General features: G+C 40.7%; 2 protein-coding genes across 2 annotated transcripts in view; both read right to left on the reverse strand.

Annotated features, from left to right (window-relative positions):
• Window positions 1-9,993, reverse strand: part of LOC147202158 (3',5'-cyclic-AMP phosphodiesterase 4C-like) — a 91,988-nt gene extending 81,995 nt beyond the window's left edge. The window contains exons 1-2 of the mRNA XM_086115840.1: window positions 9,707-9,993; window positions 1,487-1,530 (exon numbers count right to left, since the gene is read on the reverse strand). Coding sequence (XP_085971966.1) covers window positions 1,487-1,501 — 15 coding nt within the window. The 5' untranslated portion in view covers window positions 1,502-1,530; window positions 9,707-9,993. The remainder of the gene's footprint in view (window positions 1-1,486; window positions 1,531-9,706) is intronic.
• Window positions 9,994-12,822: 2,829 nt separating this feature from the next.
• Window positions 12,823-16,672, reverse strand: cist1 (colon, intestine and stomach enriched 1). Its single transcript, XM_086116322.1, has 4 exons — window positions 16,567-16,672; window positions 15,506-15,790; window positions 15,061-15,224; window positions 12,823-13,156 (listed from the first exon to the last, which is right to left on the reverse strand). Exons 1-4 carry the CDS (start codon window positions 16,613-16,615, stop codon window positions 13,112-13,114), a joined length of 543 nt encoding a protein of 180 aa, XP_085972448.1. The 5' UTR covers window positions 16,616-16,672; the 3' UTR covers window positions 12,823-13,111.
• Between the last annotated feature and the right edge of the window lie 1,575 nt (window positions 16,673-18,247).

Consider the following 18,247-nt stretch of genomic DNA (forward strand, 5'->3'; position numbering starts at 1 on the left):
TTTTTTTTTAAAATCTTGCACTGACAAATACAGTCATACCTCAGTTTTCAACCATAATCCGTTCCAGAAGGCTGTTCGAAAAGCGATGTGTTCGAAATCCGAAACGATTTTACTAGCCCATGATTAGGGCCTTATACACTATGCAGAAATAGCAAAAAAACAGTCAGATTTGCGTAAATCACAACAAACACGTCTGCTCACAATGAACGTTACACATGAGGAAAGCGTCACTTCCTCGTGTAAGGAAACCGAGAGGAGTCGAGTGGCGTCTTTGGATTTGCTCAGTTTGGTCGCAAATTGGTTTTCGGTCGTAATCCAAGGCGTAAAAATCTCTAATTTTTTGGTCGAAATCCGACTTGGATGATAGAGTCGTTCGAAAACCGAGGTTCGAACACTGTACTCCAAATAAATCATTTTCCAAAAGTTACAAACCTGCTCTTAAAAAACACACACACACACAGCAAAAACAACAATTACAACCCTGGCATAAACATCCTTGTGTGAGTTTAGTGTGGAAAGCTCAACTTCAAAACCAATCTTGATACTTACTCAGACTACATCTCGGCTTCTTCTAAACCTAACGCTGGCTTGAAACAAACACACGCACGTGCGCGCACATAGACACACGGCCCATCTCAGCGTGTAGCAGCATCATATAATCAGAGATGAGAGCATTTCATCAGGGCATGCTGTTGTTCTAAAAATGCTTGAGGAGCAATCAAAGCTGCTACTATTCCCCTAATTGAGAAAGTGAATATTAATTGATCACGATGGTGTGAAGAGCAAGCATAATGACCTTCATGCTGAGAGTCTGATGTTTGCAAGCATTTATCCCAGCAGGCAGCCGCAGCCAGAAGCAAAGCTTTAAAACTTTCACCCATACTGGATGCGTAATCACACCCAGAGGTGCTTGGGGTGTGATCAGTCTCACCCGCAGAATAGAGCCTGTTTCCACTTTTGCTGCACTTCCCACTCTTCCTCTACCTTTTGCGATAGGTATTCGTGCACCGTGAAATTACCACGCAGCTATACAGAAACAGAATATTTTCTGGAACCACAATGATGGCGTTGATGTTAAAATTATGGGAAAGGTAGGACTGCAACTAACGAATTGTTGAACAGAATCAAATTATCTTGTAGTTGGGTTGCAAAATGGGAAATTAGGGAATGTAATGACTTGGATATATCAGGAAACCGTAGGGTTGCTTAAACGTTAACATTTATCTTTCTTATGTTGCTCTAACTTGTCCGATCAATGGCAAATCAATTCTGAGTTTGTGGAATTCAAATGCGAGTTTACCCTGAAGGCAATGAACAAGTAATAGCTTAACAAGGGTGGAGCATTTTTAATTTAAAAGCAGACAATAAACTGTACTGTATTGAAAAGGAAAGGGCTGTTCGTTTAGCGGCTTATTGCATTCATAAAGACAAAATAATTGTTGTTATCCACCGTGTGTGTGCGTGTGTATGTGTGTGTGTTGCTTACCTCAAGCCAAGACATTGATGCGTGTTGTTGCAACAGAGCAGTAACTGAGAAAAAGACAAAAGAAAAAACAACTTGACATCACCAACGAATACAGTTTAGATCATTTCTCATTTTATTTTCTGATTAATTTCTGATTCATTTTCAGCCATTCATCCATCCATTTTCTTATGGGGTTTTTTTTCCTCACGAGGGTCACAGCCGTGCTGGACATTATCCCAGCTGTTTTCGGGCACTAGTCGGGGTACACCCTCAACTGGTTGGCAGCCAATTGCAGGGTACACGTAGATGAACAACCATCCACACTCACACTCACAACTAGGGACAATTCAATGTTCCATTAATCTGCCATGCACGTTTTTGGAATGTGGGAGGAAATCGGAGTACATGGAGATTTTAACCAAGAACAATGTGCTTTACTATTCCTTCAGTTAGTTTTTTGTTTTTTTCAAAATGCATTAACAAATCAACAAAATAAGAATTCTATTTCAAAGTTAAAAATATTTTAGTTAAACAACTTCAGCATACAGGTGTAGTAACCATTACAAACATACAAATTGATTTACGTATTAATGCTGCTCATTTAGGGCAGCTGTGACCAACCTTATATTTAAACTAATTTAAATCGTGTCAGAGAGTAAACTATGTCATGATGTAAGCATTAAAAATTTAGAGCAAAAATAGAAATAGCTAGATGCAGCCCTAGGCGAGAGTCTGTTATGATTAACCAACAAGGAAGAAGATGTCCTTGTCCTTGCAAACTTCAGTCAACCATCTTTAAGTGAAAACAAGACGTCTTACAACAGTATCGTCACAATGACGCAAAGCAGAGGGCACTGGTTAAAACATAAGCTGATAAGAGTCTGAGCAACGTTTAAGAGTTTAGTCATCAAGCTATTAAATTTGCAAAGGGGGAAAACGTGACTGTCACACAAGGCAAAACACTTGTGATAGATACAGGTCATAGATGCAGTAGTTTTCCAGAGTAAAAGGAAGGAGGTTTTAGCAACAAATGACAGAAAGATTAAATGACGTGGTACATTGAAAGGCTGAACACTTCCCCCGAAAAATCGAATTACATTACAATATTGTGATTCAATATGCGATTTTTTTTCAACATCCTCTTCCGATGCACTTTTTAACCAGCAAGCTCTAAACTAAACTATTACTATGAAAACCCTCACATTTGTTGGACAGAAGGTTTTTGGGGGCGGTGGTCAGACACTGACGCACGCACGATTCGGGGTGCAAGGAAGTCTGCAATTACCCACGTCACATGCACGACGGACTGCATCATCTGCAAAGGGGGAGCTTGCAGTTTACTGGTGTAAACGGACTTGCATGCGGCCCCCAGTGAAGAGTCAATTTCTGCTTCTGCCACCCTGATTTTAAATGAGGTGAGCCGCTTGGGTTGGCCATGAGCAGGCTGCCACAACGGCTGCCGCAAAACGGCTCAAGCACCCCCTTACACCTAGTTATACCCGTCTACGAAAATATCGATAGAAAGAAATCTCCACCAATGCGCAGAGTTAGAATGTGCTTTGCGCTAGACTTGCGCTGGACACAAAAGTGGGACCCTTTGACTTGAAGTCTTTTAACAGGGGAAGTCAAGTCAAACAAAATGTCTTCACAATGATACCGTATGTTCTATGCACCCCTACTAGTCCAAACACGGCATTCAGATTAATATTGCATTGATGGAATCAACCAGCAAAATCCACCCGTTTGTATCCAACTCAGGGGGTGGCCATTTTGCCACTTCATGTTGACTGATAATGACATCAATCACAGTTGCTCAGGGCTCAGAGAACGACTAATTCCGGCTTACTGTTTACTGAATTTGGTCATGTGACGTTCACAAACTGAACCTTGATTAGCTAGTGTCTACAGGAGTCATGAGTATGATATACCGTATTGGCCCGAATATAAGACGGTGTTTTTTGCATTGAAATAAGACTGAAAAAGTGGGGGTCGCCTTATATTCGGGGTCTAGACATTATACCCATTCACGACGCTAGATAGCGCCAGATATCATTGAAGCAAATGTTGAACTTGACTCCCCAGGCCAAAGTGAACCCTGTCACGAAGAATAAAAATAAAAATAGCGGTAGCACGAAGAAGAAAAATAAAAAATAGCGGTAAGAAAGAAAAGAGAAGAAAATAATAGAAGAGATAACAGAAAGTGGAGAAACGTAGCGACAATCTGGAGAAAAGGGGGTCAAAGATCGGCCAGGTTAACCGGTAGCTGAGGAGAAGTTATGATGCAATTTCAAAGACCAGAAGCCATTCATTTACGAATGTGATTGCACTTTAGTTTACCTATTTAAATGTTCAGATATTAAGATTTGAATGAGGCAAAATAACATGCTTTTTCTCTCAAATATATTGTTATAATCATTTGTTTCAGATGTACTGTAATCATTTTCTGTATAAAAATTAATTTGGTGTTCAAAAAGTCTTTTTTCAAACTTGAGTCTTGAAAAAGAGGGGGTCGTCTTATAATCAGGGCCGTCTTATATTCGGGCCAATACAGTAATTTCCTGAAGAAGGCAAACACTTGTGTGGACACAGTCACTCATCGAATTACAAATCTAATGCTAGGTTCCAACTGAACACAAAAAAATGCATCACTCTCCAGTCTTGCATATTTTTGTTTGTGAGGGAACTAACTACACGTGGGGTTGCTTCAAGCGGAGGGGCTCCTCTTTCTCCTCCCCCACCCCCCCAAAAAAATTAACAACACTAATCTATCTGGTGACCAGTGATTGTGATATTATATTGGCTGCTAAATGCTATCTTGGTTGATAGTCCAACAGCTGTCCAACAAGTCAACCTTCACTCAACATTCACCAGATATGCCAACTTCCTTGCGCCACATTCTCCAAGCCTGCTTGTTTTTGGAAGTATATTTGGTTTGGATAACTTTCGGTCCCACAGACTGCAATGTCACTGTCCCACTTTTCTTTTTTTTGCGCTTGTGCTGCTGCTACTGTTACGTGACCGAGTAAAGCCGATTGACTGTCAGTGATGTGACATCATGAAAGTTCACATTTGCAAACTCCAGCAAAATGAGCGAAGATGCAAAATTTTGACTTTTAAACGGCTAAGTGCGCAAACTCTATTGACTATAGATGGGAACACAGTGTTTGAAATGCTCAGCTCACGTTTGTTGTAACCAGAGCATGAAAGCAGCTGTTTTTGGATTTGCGATTGACAGTTTTGCCAAACTAAGTTGAAACAAGGCATCAAAACCAGTGGGCCCTGATACAACATCGCTTGACCTATCTACGATTGCCAGTTTGTGTTGTCACCGCATGGATCCAGCGTTTTTGGGTCAGTAAACACTGAAGTGCTAACAACAGCAGCGGAGGCAGTGTCCTTGGAAGCAGCGGATGGAGCATAGCACAGGCCGGCAGCGCAGCGGGAGAGGCCCGTGAACATCGGCAGCTCATCAGCAAGCTCGGCAGAAGCCTGATAGTGATCGTAATCATTCGAATCAGGTATCTAGGAGGTGGGAGACATCTAAAACATGCAGGATTGTGGCACTCGAGGACTGGAGTTGCCCATCATTGCTGTAAGCTCTTGACTGTATTTTTAAGGGTGCATCAATGTTTGAAGACTCGAATGGTTTTAAATGCTATTTAAGTGTTTTTGAATTGTCGTTTGTGGTATATTAATGGTTTAAACCTGTGTTTCCCAACCAAGAGTACGCACATTGGTACATGGAAACATTGAATCATATATTGCCAAGATGATGTGCAAAAAGTCATTTTATAAGGCCATCAATAAAATGGTACACAGGTATGGTGACAAATCAAATCCCTTTGAGAAGGTTTTAAGCTAGGCGGCCCAGTGGTCGAGTGGTTAGTGTGTCGACCTCACAATGCAGAGGTACTGGGTTCAATTTCAGCTTCGGCCTCCATGTGTGGAGTTTGCATGATCTCCCGAGGCCTGCGTGGGTTTTCTCCGGGTACTCCGGTTTCCTCCCACATTCCAAAAACATGCATGGCAGGCTCATTGGACACTCTAAATTGTCCCCAGGTGCGAGTGTGAGCGCGGATGGTTGTTCGTCTCTGTGTGCCCTGCATTTAGCTGGCAACCGGTTCGGGGTGTCCCCCGCCTCCTGCCTGAAGACGGCTGGGATAGGCTCCAGCACCTCCCGCGACCCTTGTGTGGATAAAGCGGAACAGAAAATGGATGGGTGGATGGATGTTTTTAAGCTGCTACCAAGCAACTCTATATATGCAAGCTAAACAAAAAGAAAAAGAAATAATAATCTTGAACCTCTATTCTGCGTGTTGTCTTGTCAGACCGCAAAACTGAAAGCACCGCAAATGCAACGTGTGTGACAAGTGACATTTTCCCACTGGCATGTCACGAGACTGATGGCATTCTAAGCTAGCAATTGCAGAGGGGGAAAAAAGCTGTATGAGAAAGGATACTGACATTTATGACTGTCACCTGTCATGGTGATGACAAAGTTGACCTTTCCTAAAAATGAGTAAGTAAGCAGGCTCATGTATTTTGTCCACTTACTAACCCAGATGTAGAAAAAAGAGTAGGTTTGGCTTGCCTGTAAATGTTTACAGATCAGAGAAGTAGTGAGAGTATTGCAGCAGCAGCAGCATGCCACCTATTGGACACGCACTGAACACTTGTTATCCAAGCCACGGCAACAATTGAGGAATCCCCAGTCTCAGAGGATGTGCATTCATTTGGTTGTTTACATTTGTAGAAGAAAAAAAAACATCACAGACATGACACAAAACTAAAAGTCATTTCAAATGGCAATTTTCTGGATTCAAGAAACAATAAAATAAAGAAAAAATGTGGCAGTCAGCAACAGTTGTTTCGAAGAAGTAGAGGGGGGATATTAAATCCCTCAATTCTGAAGAAAAAAATATGGAATTAAAAAAAAAACCATTTCAACACACCACTCGTATTTCACCACCTCTGGCTTTTCTAACAGCTTTGCAGTTTGTCATTGACCATTTTTTTTCAACTTGAAACAAAGATCTTCAGCTGGATTGAGCGCAACACTATTTGCAAACCACAAATTGACCTTGTGTGTCTTTCTTCAAGGACTGTTTTCACAGTTTTGGCTCGATAGCCAGGTCCATTATCATCCTGAAAAATCATTTCCTCATCCCCAAACGTCCTTTCAATAAGAAAAGTGCCCCAAACGTCAAAGCAAACCTGCGCATTTCTTGAAGATGTCATGACAGCCATGTGCCTTGTCGCCTTCATAAATCTCATTGGAGCGGCACCAAACAAATGTTCCCGAATCTTCACCTTGCCCAACACAGATTTGCCATTATCACTGAATATGACATTCACCATTTGTGATTCAATTTTTTTTCTCAGAATTAGTCGCTCCAAATTTTTTTTCACTCTGCTTAGTCTAAAAATGTAACTGTTACTGACTATTTGTTTTCCCTGAATTTCTGTTAAAGGTTTCGTAAAGGCAGAAAATTACCATTTCAAATAACTTGATTGCCATGTCTGTGATCTGCTTTTTTCCCATCAGGCCATCATCCATCCATTTTCTGATCCGCTTTATACTCACAAAGGTCGCGGAGCGTGCTGGAGCCTATGCCAGCTGTCTTTGGGCAGCAGGCTGGGGACACCGTAAACTGAATAGGCCCCAGCACGCCCGTGACCCTCGTGAGGATAAGTAGATTAGAAAGTGGATGGACGGATGTAAACAACAAATGAACATCCTCTTAGACTGGTGATTCCATAATTGTTGCCACGGGTTGTAGAAGTGGGGGGAAGCCCCTTCTAATGTCTTGCAAAGCCTTCAGGGTCTATCATAGCTTCACTGCAAGCTTATCTGAAACTGCTCAAGGTTTTTTTTTAACTTTACTACAACATAATTCGTTGTACTCGTCTTATGCAACAAAAACTCTAATTTTAGTGCATGTCCTAAAATAGTGTTTCACTTTTATCACAGGGGATATATTCTGTCGTTTACCCATCCCACACACTTTCTTGAACCTATTAAAACACACTAAAGTTGTTAAAAGACACTTTTTTAAAAAATACATTGTAAATGTCCTTGAATGCAAAAAAAAAAAGTCAAATGTTGATGGATAGAAAAACTATATATTGTAGCGTTTGTGATAGATACTGGCTGTTAACTGGCTATGTCATTAGCCGCTGTGTATGAAGTGACTCAACGACAGTCGTGGCAAACGTCAGGTCGTGGGTGAATATGTGCTCCTGTTTGTTTTGTTACCTTTGTTCAACAAAGTGAGTGAAAGTGGACTGATGTCGGTTTCTTTCCTTGACCAGTGGTGGAAGGACTAAAATTTGATCTAAATCATTGTGGGAGGCTCTATTAAATTAGCTCATAAAAGCACAGTTGTGTAGCTTAAGACAGTTGTGCTTTAAAATCGGTATACTGCACTTTGTCTTCTTTTATTATTATTCCAAACTTTGGAAATTCTGTCTGTTGTGCACGCTTTCCTCCTGGCTTGCATTTATTGCGCTGCGCTCACAGTTTGTGTGAAAAAATAATCAAAGCAAAATCTGAAGATAATGAAAAATCTGATATGTACAATGAAGTTGCAAAAATTGAAGCGCAATACTGTGAGGTGCATTTGTATTGTGTAAAAAATCATTCATAAAAACCATTGCTTTAAAAATCTGTGATATAGTAGGGGTGCAAATGATGTAATTCAGTAACGTTTTCATCTTTTTTTGGGTTGAGGGGCGACACTTATCACAAAAGAATAAAAAGAAAAATTCATAACAAGGTTTGTTCAGAAAAGAAGATAAGAAGAAAAGTATACCATACACAAAAAAGTCATGAGGATACTGGATTCACGTTCAAAGCAATGAGTCAATGTGCGGGTCACTTTTGATTAAACATTAAGTACATCACGTTCCAAACAATTTAATTTTTTTAGCCTGAATAGAGTGTGACATGGATTTTCCCTTGAGTGATTATGGGTATAAACTATGTATGGAAAAAACAAATTTAATTCTCACACAAAATTTCCTTAAATTTTAACGACATGCAAAAAAAAAGCAGGGAAAAGGCATTTAGTGTGTTGATGTATACCCGATCACAGTCAAACAAGAGTATATACAGTAAGTGCGCAGTTTTGAGAAAATTCAACTAACTGGAAACCAAATGTGGAGAATATAATGTACAATTCAAAGAGGAAGACAAAAATACAAAATGGCACAGGTGGTGCGCATATTGAACATTTGGCAAGCTTTGTGAAATCACTTATGAAACTTAATATGCATTTGAACATGTGGAAGGGATTTTGTTCAATAAATCTCTTGGGGGGGGGGGGGTTTCAACGTAAAGCGTAGGACACATGTACATATTTGAAATAATGTCAAATGTTTCAAAACACCCTGTAGTATCTTGGCATTATATTGTTGCTACTTTTTACAAATCCACTTTTTCCAATTATTTGGACAGTACCCACCACACACACATACACACACGCACACGCACGCACAAACACAGGCACGCACACACACACACACACAGGCACACGAAGTGCCCTTTCACCCTCCTCTATTGCCTTTCATCAGTCATTATCAAATTATTTTGAGTGTGCATGTCGGTCTTGAGATACATCTATTAGACCTATACAGTTATATAACACTTAAGTGTTATTTCATGATTGCCTCGGCAGTGAATAAATGTAATGATGGCAACAGTTGGGTCAGTTCTATTGCCATGAATTGCTAAGTGAAAAAAATGTTTTGCGAGGAGCTCGTGTTGGACTTTGGAGCGTTTATTGTAATGATGAACATTCGAGACGGTTGTTCCCTCTTCCCCTAAAATACAGGAAAAGAATAATCCACGTCAAACCTGTGTCTGTCTGTCTGGGGGGTTAGCAGTTGAAGAAAGGAAGCAGTTAAATGGTGGAAGGAAGGAGATTTACAAAAAAATTACAAAAACACTGGGGGAGGAAACAGTTAAATAGTTGATTCCACATTGCACACAATGTAACACAATTTAAAACAATGCTGACATTACACTAATCAAACCGACATGCAACAAGTTAAGTATTATGCTGTGCAGAATGTGTGAGAAATTTGCAGTGAACTCAATGTGAGTGTGCATGTGTGGGACTACTAAGTAACCTGCAAAGGATGTACTGTACTACATTATTAGAAACGTTTTAATACATATGTAGTTCGCTGGAACAACTTTTAAGTTTCTCTTTCAACTTTAAGCGACGAACTTGAACTCACCGGTTAGACTCACTCTCGCGTCGACGCCGCCTTTTGTCCCGCACTGGAAGCCAAAACGCCTCCTCTGTCCTTCAAGCCACTCAACCGGGCACCACGGTAGCTCTTATCGCCTCTTCCATTTTTATTGCTGCGCCTTGGTGGGACAGTTCGACTTCAAACTCGTCAGACTGTTCAAACTGTGCTACACGGGCGCCGTCACAGTGACGTCCTCGACAGATCACATGACAAGACGTAAGTTCACGACATCGAGCACGAGGAGAGCTCGACAATGTGAGATAAAAATATTCAACTGGCTTTTCCCACCAATTTTTCAAAATGTGACTGTCTTGTAATGTCACCTGTAAATATCAGGAAATTAATTGTCATTTCATTGACTCTTGGTATGTTAGACTCCTTTTTTTCTGGGGCCACATCGTGCAGTACAATTATGACTGTAAAGTCAACAACATCAGCATTTTTTCGGTCCTCTGATTGGTTGGCCAGAGTAAGTCAAGTTTGACGATCAAAGCAGGGGCGGAGCTAGATGGTGGCCAGGGGTGGCCACGGTCACCCCGTCACTCTCTCTGTGACCCACCCACGGCTACACGTAAATATTTTGATATATGTTCTGCCATTTTCACATGAATACAGTACTCTCAGACCCCTTGATACTCTGCTACACGTTATTTATATGAACTACATATTTAAAGAATTCCATTCCATTATCTCAATATGCAATTCATCTGAATACAAATTTTAATAGATTCTGTTTTAAGTAAAGACCATTGAATTATTGCAGTAAATGATCAAAATAATAATATGTAAAATAAAATAATTTTCAAAGTCACAGCGATCCAGTTAATAGAGGAAAGACGCAGGTTGCAGACCCCTAATTCTAGTAAATTAAGCTCAGCAAAACGTTTCTTCTTACCTCGGCTTGTACCTGCTTGATTAAGAGTGTGGTGGGCATTGTTCTGGAAATGTATGAATTTTATTTCATGAAACCCTGACTATGGATGGTAAGTGATAATGTAAGAATGATGCAGGCACAATTCTACCGCCACCCCTTACTTGGTTGGCCCTTCTCCACCACGCTTGTGCTTGTGCCTGTGCCTGTGCTTGTTCCAGGCCAGTGCCCAGGTTAGCACCAGTTAATTTTTTTTTTCTACCACCGGAATTGGCTCTAGCTCTAGTGCCTGAAACTGGTGCTTAAGCCGGCCCCAATTATTTGTTGGGCGAGACTCTGCCACCAACTACGTCAGGGGGCTGGGTTATCATTAACATCGCAGGTGTAGAGGAATGACTCTCTGGACACACAGAAGTTTTGCACAAATTGTTGAGCGACGAACTCTGTCACATTTGTGTCCCACCAGAAAAGCGATCTCAGGTGTGCCCAGACAGCATGTGATCTCTGACTCACAGACAGCCTAGAAAGATTATAAGCGTTTGCTGATTGCATGTCCCTGACTGTTATACAGTATACTACATACAAGTATAATCGATGCGATGCTCGGTTGCCTACCAGATGTTTACAGCGCATTATTATTATTATGATTATGATTATTATTTATAGTGCAGGCACTCTTGGGTAAACATCGACATAAGCAGTTAGGTTTGGACTCTTTACAATGGAAACTTTGGGTGTGGGCCTGGTTGTGATGTCATCAAAGGTGAAAGAGCAAAGACACTATGGAACAGTTCAGATGAGAGATCAAAGGGACACTTAAACTTGAGGGACGGCTCAAGTCAGAGAGACTGTGTGTGGGAATCTGTGTGTCTATATCAGGACAATACAGTATGACAATATGCTTATGTTTTGTGTTTATGTAAAACAGATATCCTAAACAGTTCTTACATCCATCCATTATCCAAATCGCTTATCCTCACGAGGGTCACAGGCATGCTGGAGCCGATCCCAGCTGTCTCCAGGCAGCAGGTGGGTTACACCCTGAACCGGTTGCCAGCCAATCGCAGGGCACACATAGACAACCATTCGCGCTCACAATCACACCTCCGGACAATTTTTTTTCCAGTCGATCAACGGGCCTCTGTTCTTGGAATAAAAAATTAGAAATTCAAAGCATTATATGGTGCCAGGAAATTCAAAAATCTTTATCTCAACTTCCATCCATCAATTTTTTTCTGTCGTGCATGTTCTCATTTGCACAATAAGGGAGTTGGAGTCAATCTCAGCTGACTTCAGACAAGAGGCAGAAAAAACCCTTCACTGCAAATAAACCAGTGAAAAGCTCATGGACGGTGTTAAAACAGATTGACGGTTTTGCATTCACACCATTCACATAAATCACTGTAGTCTAAAATGGAACACTGATATGTTGTAAAAAGGGGTGTCACCGGGCCTCAACTCTGACTGGTGTTGAAATTGACTGGTGATTATTGAAGTTGACTGGGTAGAGTCGAAACAGTTTTCTTCAGCATCATTTTTCTCCTCGCTTGCAAGGCAGAATTAAACTTCCCTAAGGTAGGCAAAATTCTCGCGAGTGTATTTGATGAAAAATGTTTTTGCCTCATAACTTGGTTTCCACTTGAGTTTTCTGGTTCATATTGTTTAAAACAGATAACATTAGCCAGTAATAAAGATTCCACGTCATCTTTACTGTGTTTTATAAGTATAGATGTGAATGAAATTGCTTTGTGTCCATATTCCTCTGTCTGTTTTGCTGCCATGTAATTTTGAAGGTGGCCCAAAGCCTCTGCAAGACCATGAGATATCTATCTATCCATCAATGGATGGGTGGGTGGATGGATGGATGGATGGATGGATCGATTGATCGATCGATAGATTTGCCTGACAAGTGGCTCATGTCCTTTCTGTCTAAAAAATCAATAAAGTTCAACAGCATGAAAAATATATAGTATATATTTGATAAGAAATGTCTTTAAGAGCACAAAATAATATAGGTCATGTTGCAGCAAACCCGATCCTTCCCAGTGTGTGTGTACAGTTGCTGCATGCTGCTGAGTCATTTATACGAAATGTGACGTGTGACATCACTTGACCTTGTATCAGTACAAATGATGAAAAAGAAAAAAAAAGGTTTTCCCACATGTAAGTGAAGTATCAAGACAAATGCTGAACTGCGTTGACACGAAAGAGATGATTAAATGACGACATATTCTTCGACAGATCCCTCTTGTATTAACAGAAAGACATCATTTCACCATTCCTTCAACCAGCCATCACAAAGCTTTGTGATAATAGCAGTCCATTCTGCAGTACATTCTTCAGACTGCAAGCGTGAATCGCTCTATTCTTGCAATGACATTGTGACAATACAGGGCCAGTAAATGACCGATCACCTGTTTGAAAAAGAGAGGCATAGGCTGAATTATTAATCATTGACAGTGAAGTGTTGTACGTGGAGCAGGGGCGTTGACGACACCGCAATCCTGAAGTCCTAGATGTCATTTAGAGTAGCGAGCAAATGGAGATCCTTCGTTCATTTTGTCCTGTGAAGATTAAAAAATAAATAAAATAAAATACTAGATGATCTTATATGATAATATGCTACATGCATTTCATATTTATTCCCATTCACTTAATTTCATGCCATTTGAAAAAGTGGACAATCGTCCTTCCGCTGATAGGGCTCTATTGTACTACGATAGTTGGAAATGAAAATTTAAACAGTAAAAAATATATAGAAGTACAACAAGGCTTTTGATTTGGCAATAAAATACACACGTGCATGAATTACCGCTACCCTTTCCCCGCTGACTGTCTGCAAGAACTGTGATTCCAATCCCTTACTAAGCTTTCTTTATTGTAGAGATAACAATGTGGCACAGACTAAATAATAAATATTCATCTGAAACTAATTCAATTATATTTTCCCCTCTGACTCACATCAGTATTTCAATGACAAAATCAGTTGTGTTGCAACAATACAATGAGCAAACAGGAAATGTAAATTATGACACTTCTACCAAACTTGGCAGCTTGTTTGGTAATATATTTTGAAGCAATCGAAACACAAAAGGTCACCTCCAACTAACCGACCTTCGGATACCCTTTAAATTCCTCAGGGTTTTCTCAACGTCCCTTCTGCTCTCATTTATGAAGCCTGCCTCTTATCGGCCAGTCATCACCCTCTCACTTTGCACAGTCAGTGTTTGGACCCGTATGACCGGGTTACAGAATGTGGGAATACAATGTGGGCCATTTTATTAGGCACACTACATAATGTGATCTAGCGCAAGAGACGAACCAACCGTCCTGCCTTTGCAAAGGTAATAATGCTTTTTCTTGACTGACAGTGTTGATGATGGGTAAAGTAAGCTGCTACGCTGCACGAGTAACGCTATTAGGCCCAACTAGGAGGCCCGTGGCACGGACTTCAGGGCTTTCCATATTTATAAAAGGAGTTTAAGAGTGTACATTAATGTAATGCATGTACTGTGACATTTACATGATGATGTAAACATCTGAATGATAGTACTTAGAGTTTTGTCGTAATGCTCAAAAAAAGGAGAAAAAAAATGACAATACAAACAGCCCTGCTTTCCTGAGACTCTGACTTTTTCAAGCATAATCTTTCTTGTTGACGTAAAGAGTAAGCGGAAAACCGTGGAGGGGCAAAGGAGAACAAGTTACGCCAGTGTGTTTTCAATGCCAGCTTTCATTCCCCGCCATGGTTGAGTGTTCAATTCCCCCGTGGAGCTCGTCGCTCGACAACAGTCACCATTCATTCACATTTGACTACAGACGAGACTTATCACCCGCTGCTCCATGGTGGCCTCTGCACGGGGAACACCATGACTGAGTGGCAACACAATGGCATACATGATCCGAGCTCAACCTGTTTTTACCCAAATTTAGTTTGATGGGAAAAAACCCCCCCACAAATTATTTACCAAATATGTTCAGATACTTTAAATGTGTGTGTGTGTACACACAGTATATTTCAAATCAATTCCACAGCTAAAAATACATAATTGTTCAGCTCAATTGTTCTACATTTTCAGCAGTTGACTTTGTAGGAAGAGGTGACTGTGAACTAGTCGACAGTCCAGGGGTGTTCAATACGTCGATCGTGATCGACCGGTAGCCTGCAGACCTGTCCCAAGTCGATCGCAAGGGGTGTCGTGGGAAATGAAAAAAAAAATGATTTGTGTGTGTTCGTGTGTTATTAATATTATATACTTTTATATTGTTATGGTCCAAGGTGTACCTAACTTTTCACCCCAAGTCAGCAGGGATAGGTTTAATGGACTATACTTTACAACACCATGGTACAGTGTATCTATTTATTCAAACTATGGAAGAAAAAATTGATTGACAGTCACAAATAACATCAGAGGACTGTAAAGCATTTAGGGAACAAAACCCTTGATGTATTGCTTTTCAAACTCACCATGGGCACATCTTCAAGCCTCTCAAAGTCGGACCTCGATGACTGGATACATTTCACTGTGGCCACGATGAGCACAAGCGCAAGGATGATGCAGAAAATGGTGATGATGGCTACAAGGCCAGGATTGGTCCTCAGGTCCTCCTGACCAAAATCTTGAGGGGGAACTGAGAGAGCAATAAAATCAAAATTTGCATGATTTAGGGCTGTTTAAATTGAGTGATAAATTGGCATAAGTCAATATTAATGGTTTTAAATACATCACAAATAAATCAAATTTTTTAATTGCGTTTTTGTTTTGGTGCTGTAGATAATTAATGGATGGATAGATGCTCTTAACTGAAATATATTGTTGTGTACATTGCAATGAATCGCACAATTCTGGGGGAAAGGTTGACCTGGGCTGCCTCATTAGTTTATCATTCATGTCTTGGCGTAGCAGAGTGACCTCGGCTGGTTGATGTTTGGTGAGGTGTGACGACAGTTGAGTCTCTTAAGATTGTCGATGGAAGAGGTGTCGTCTTCTTGGAAGTCTGCCTGGTAACCGTGGTGTCATGGTCCTCCTGTATCCTGTTGGTTGTTTGCGGAGGCCGCGCTGTCTCTTGTGATGTTCCTGAAGGAGTGACCGTTTGCTGCTGCGTGCTGTGCCTGCTCCAACCTTCATTGTTTGTTTCTGTTAACACGGCGATCGTTGTCACGGGCGTCGGTTTCGTGTTTGAAGAGAAGCTGATGCCTGCAAAATGAACGTATGCATACACACACACGCACACATGCACATGAATTATTTGGTGGTAACAGTCAGACACATTTCCACTTGTTGTAATTGCAGGGAAGAAAACAGCCACTCAAGTGTACACTTTTGATTTTCAATTTTCTAGGTTTCTTATCGGTCAGCTGATCATACTCATTCTTCACTTGCGTAGTTTATGAAACGAGTACCTTGAGGAAGTGAAAGCAAATACGGAGTTGGAGCCAAGGGGTTTATCACGCCTGAGGTACAGTATGCCCTGGATCTATACGATCGATGTTACATACTCATAACATCATGAATAAGAAATTACAATGATCCAATAATACATTTGAGCCTCAACAACTTGGAATAAAAAAAATGGCCCTACTGAAAGGACACTGCAGTAAAACTGGTGCACGGTGTGTAAAACCAATGTAAATATTATCTCTCTTACAATTCCTTGCAAATGCCCCTTTTTCAGAAAGTGACATGTTGCTGTTCAGATTCAATGGAGTGATCCTAGTCTCGTGTTTCAAACAGATCACATTATTGCTTGAAGCATCTGGAACCAGCCAAAACCAAATCGTCACCGTCATTTATATTTTAACTTCGATCAGCATGAAGCTGCAAATGCTGCTCCAAATAACCGATTTTTCCAATCAGACTGTCCAATGACCACACACACACACACACGCACACGCACACACACACACACACACACACACACACACACACACACACACACACACACATCTGTAACCAGGAGAAATGTGACTTACTCTGACTGATGGTCACAGTCAACAGGGAGATGAGCACAGTCAGATGCATCACTGCTGTATGTTGAAAAAGGAAAAAGCTGGCAACACGCACTTGCGCACCCACATCCTTAAGAGCAGGATGCGATGTCAGTGCAGTGTGTTTGACCAATGCATAATCTCCTAAAAGCTTGCTGGGCAATGTTTGAACAGGAGCCTTGTAGGCACACCGCTCTCCTCTGATGCTGCAGGACTTCTACACTGAAGCTGGCACCTTCCTATATGAGCAAAGTGATTTGATGATTCTCCTGCAAGACTTCATTTGAAAAACACAGTCAGGAGAACCAATAGAAATGTGAATGACAAATCTTTTCTTTACAAAGACAACCCTACTCAATTTTGACAAACACTTGTCAGACAGGGATGCAGACATATAAAAGAATATTAATATTGTTTTGAATGTTTGTAATTGACAGCGGTGAAAAACTCCAGCTCATCATAAATTCATCATCAATCAACAAGGTTATTAATTATATTATGTTCACGACATGTGACAGGCATAAACAAGATAGAAACATGATGGTCTACGAGACAGATCAGAAGCACTTTTCTCAACAGTCGAGTGTAGTCTCGACCAGTGAATCCCAACCATGGTACCAGGTGATCTTCGGTCTTCATGTGTGCCGCAGGAAATCATCCAATTTCCCTTTTTTCACATTTCATTTTCACAAAACGTATTGGCATGTGATGTATCTTGATTCATTTATCAATGTCAGCAATGTAAAGTGACAGATAGAACAATGAAATGCTCTTCCGCTGCAAGGCAGAAGGTCAAATGTACCTTTGCCATTTGTGCAGCAGAACAAAAGCGTTGTGTTCAAGTTCGACGAAACAGGCCCGGTTTTCACAAAGCAAGTCAGTTTGTGAGTAAAAAGAGGTGAGGTCATCATCATTATTTCGGTGTACGCAGTACGCTTGGCGCCTTTTTCTGTTGGTGTTGTGTTGTGAAATGTTTCTGCGATATTGTTGTATAATTACGCTTTCATCGTTAAATGTGGCATGACAGTGTTGATTAAAAATGTACAGCATCTCATTTCATTGCGCAAGTGCACCCAGCGAACTTAAGTGCAAAATGGATTGCATTGAAATGAAAAAAAAAGTGACATAACTGTGACTTTCCTGTCTTCTACATTTAAAAAATAAAAAAGCTTAATACCGAGAAAGAGTGAAATATGTTTCCAAGTTTTTTTGTTGGTTTTTTTTGTATTTATAGATACTTTCATAGTACAATTGTGCACGGTATGTACTGTAGCTTTTGGTTCCATTTTATAATACCCGAAACATTCAGAGCTAAAAATGTTTAGTCCAAAGTAATCGCTTTCGATTGAAGTTGCAGCATCAATTATAACATGTCAGGAATGCTGGTCCCTGCTGCCAGGTTTCATCAAAGTTGAATGTCGTTTCACCTTAATTGTCTTTAGTTTTAGTTTGCACATACCTTCAAGAAGTCGGACTGCATGCTAATGATAGTTACGTAAGAGCAGCTGCTGATCGTACAAGATGCCGTGCTTGACATCTGATCAGCTTAGTCGACTAACTGCAACTGCTATTGGCGTCTCGTCGAAATCATCGGTTTGTTGCAGCCCGAGTTGCAAAATGGTTTTGCATAGCCTACACGGACTGGTTTAGTGCTCAACATACACGA

This window comes from Hippocampus guttulatus, chromosome 7 (assembly GCF_054856545.1).
Source record: "Hippocampus guttulatus isolate MCC_2025c chromosome 7, RoL_Hgut_1.0, whole genome shotgun sequence".
NCBI lineage: Eukaryota > Metazoa > Chordata > Actinopteri > Syngnathiformes > Syngnathidae > Hippocampus > Hippocampus guttulatus.

Coding starts and splice junctions, on each gene's coding strand:
- cist1 (XM_086116322.1), bottom strand. CDS start 16,615: ATGCATCTGACTGTGCTCATCTCCCTGTTGACTGTGACCATCAGTCAG. Junction 15,225..15,505: donor CCAAACATCAACCAGCCGAG/GTCACTCTGCTA, acceptor TTGCTCTCTCAG/TTCCCCCTCAAGATTTTGGT. Junction 13,157..15,060: donor GGCTTGAAGATGTGCCCATG/GTGAGTTTGAAA, acceptor TAATCTTCACAG/GACAAAATGAACGAAGGATC.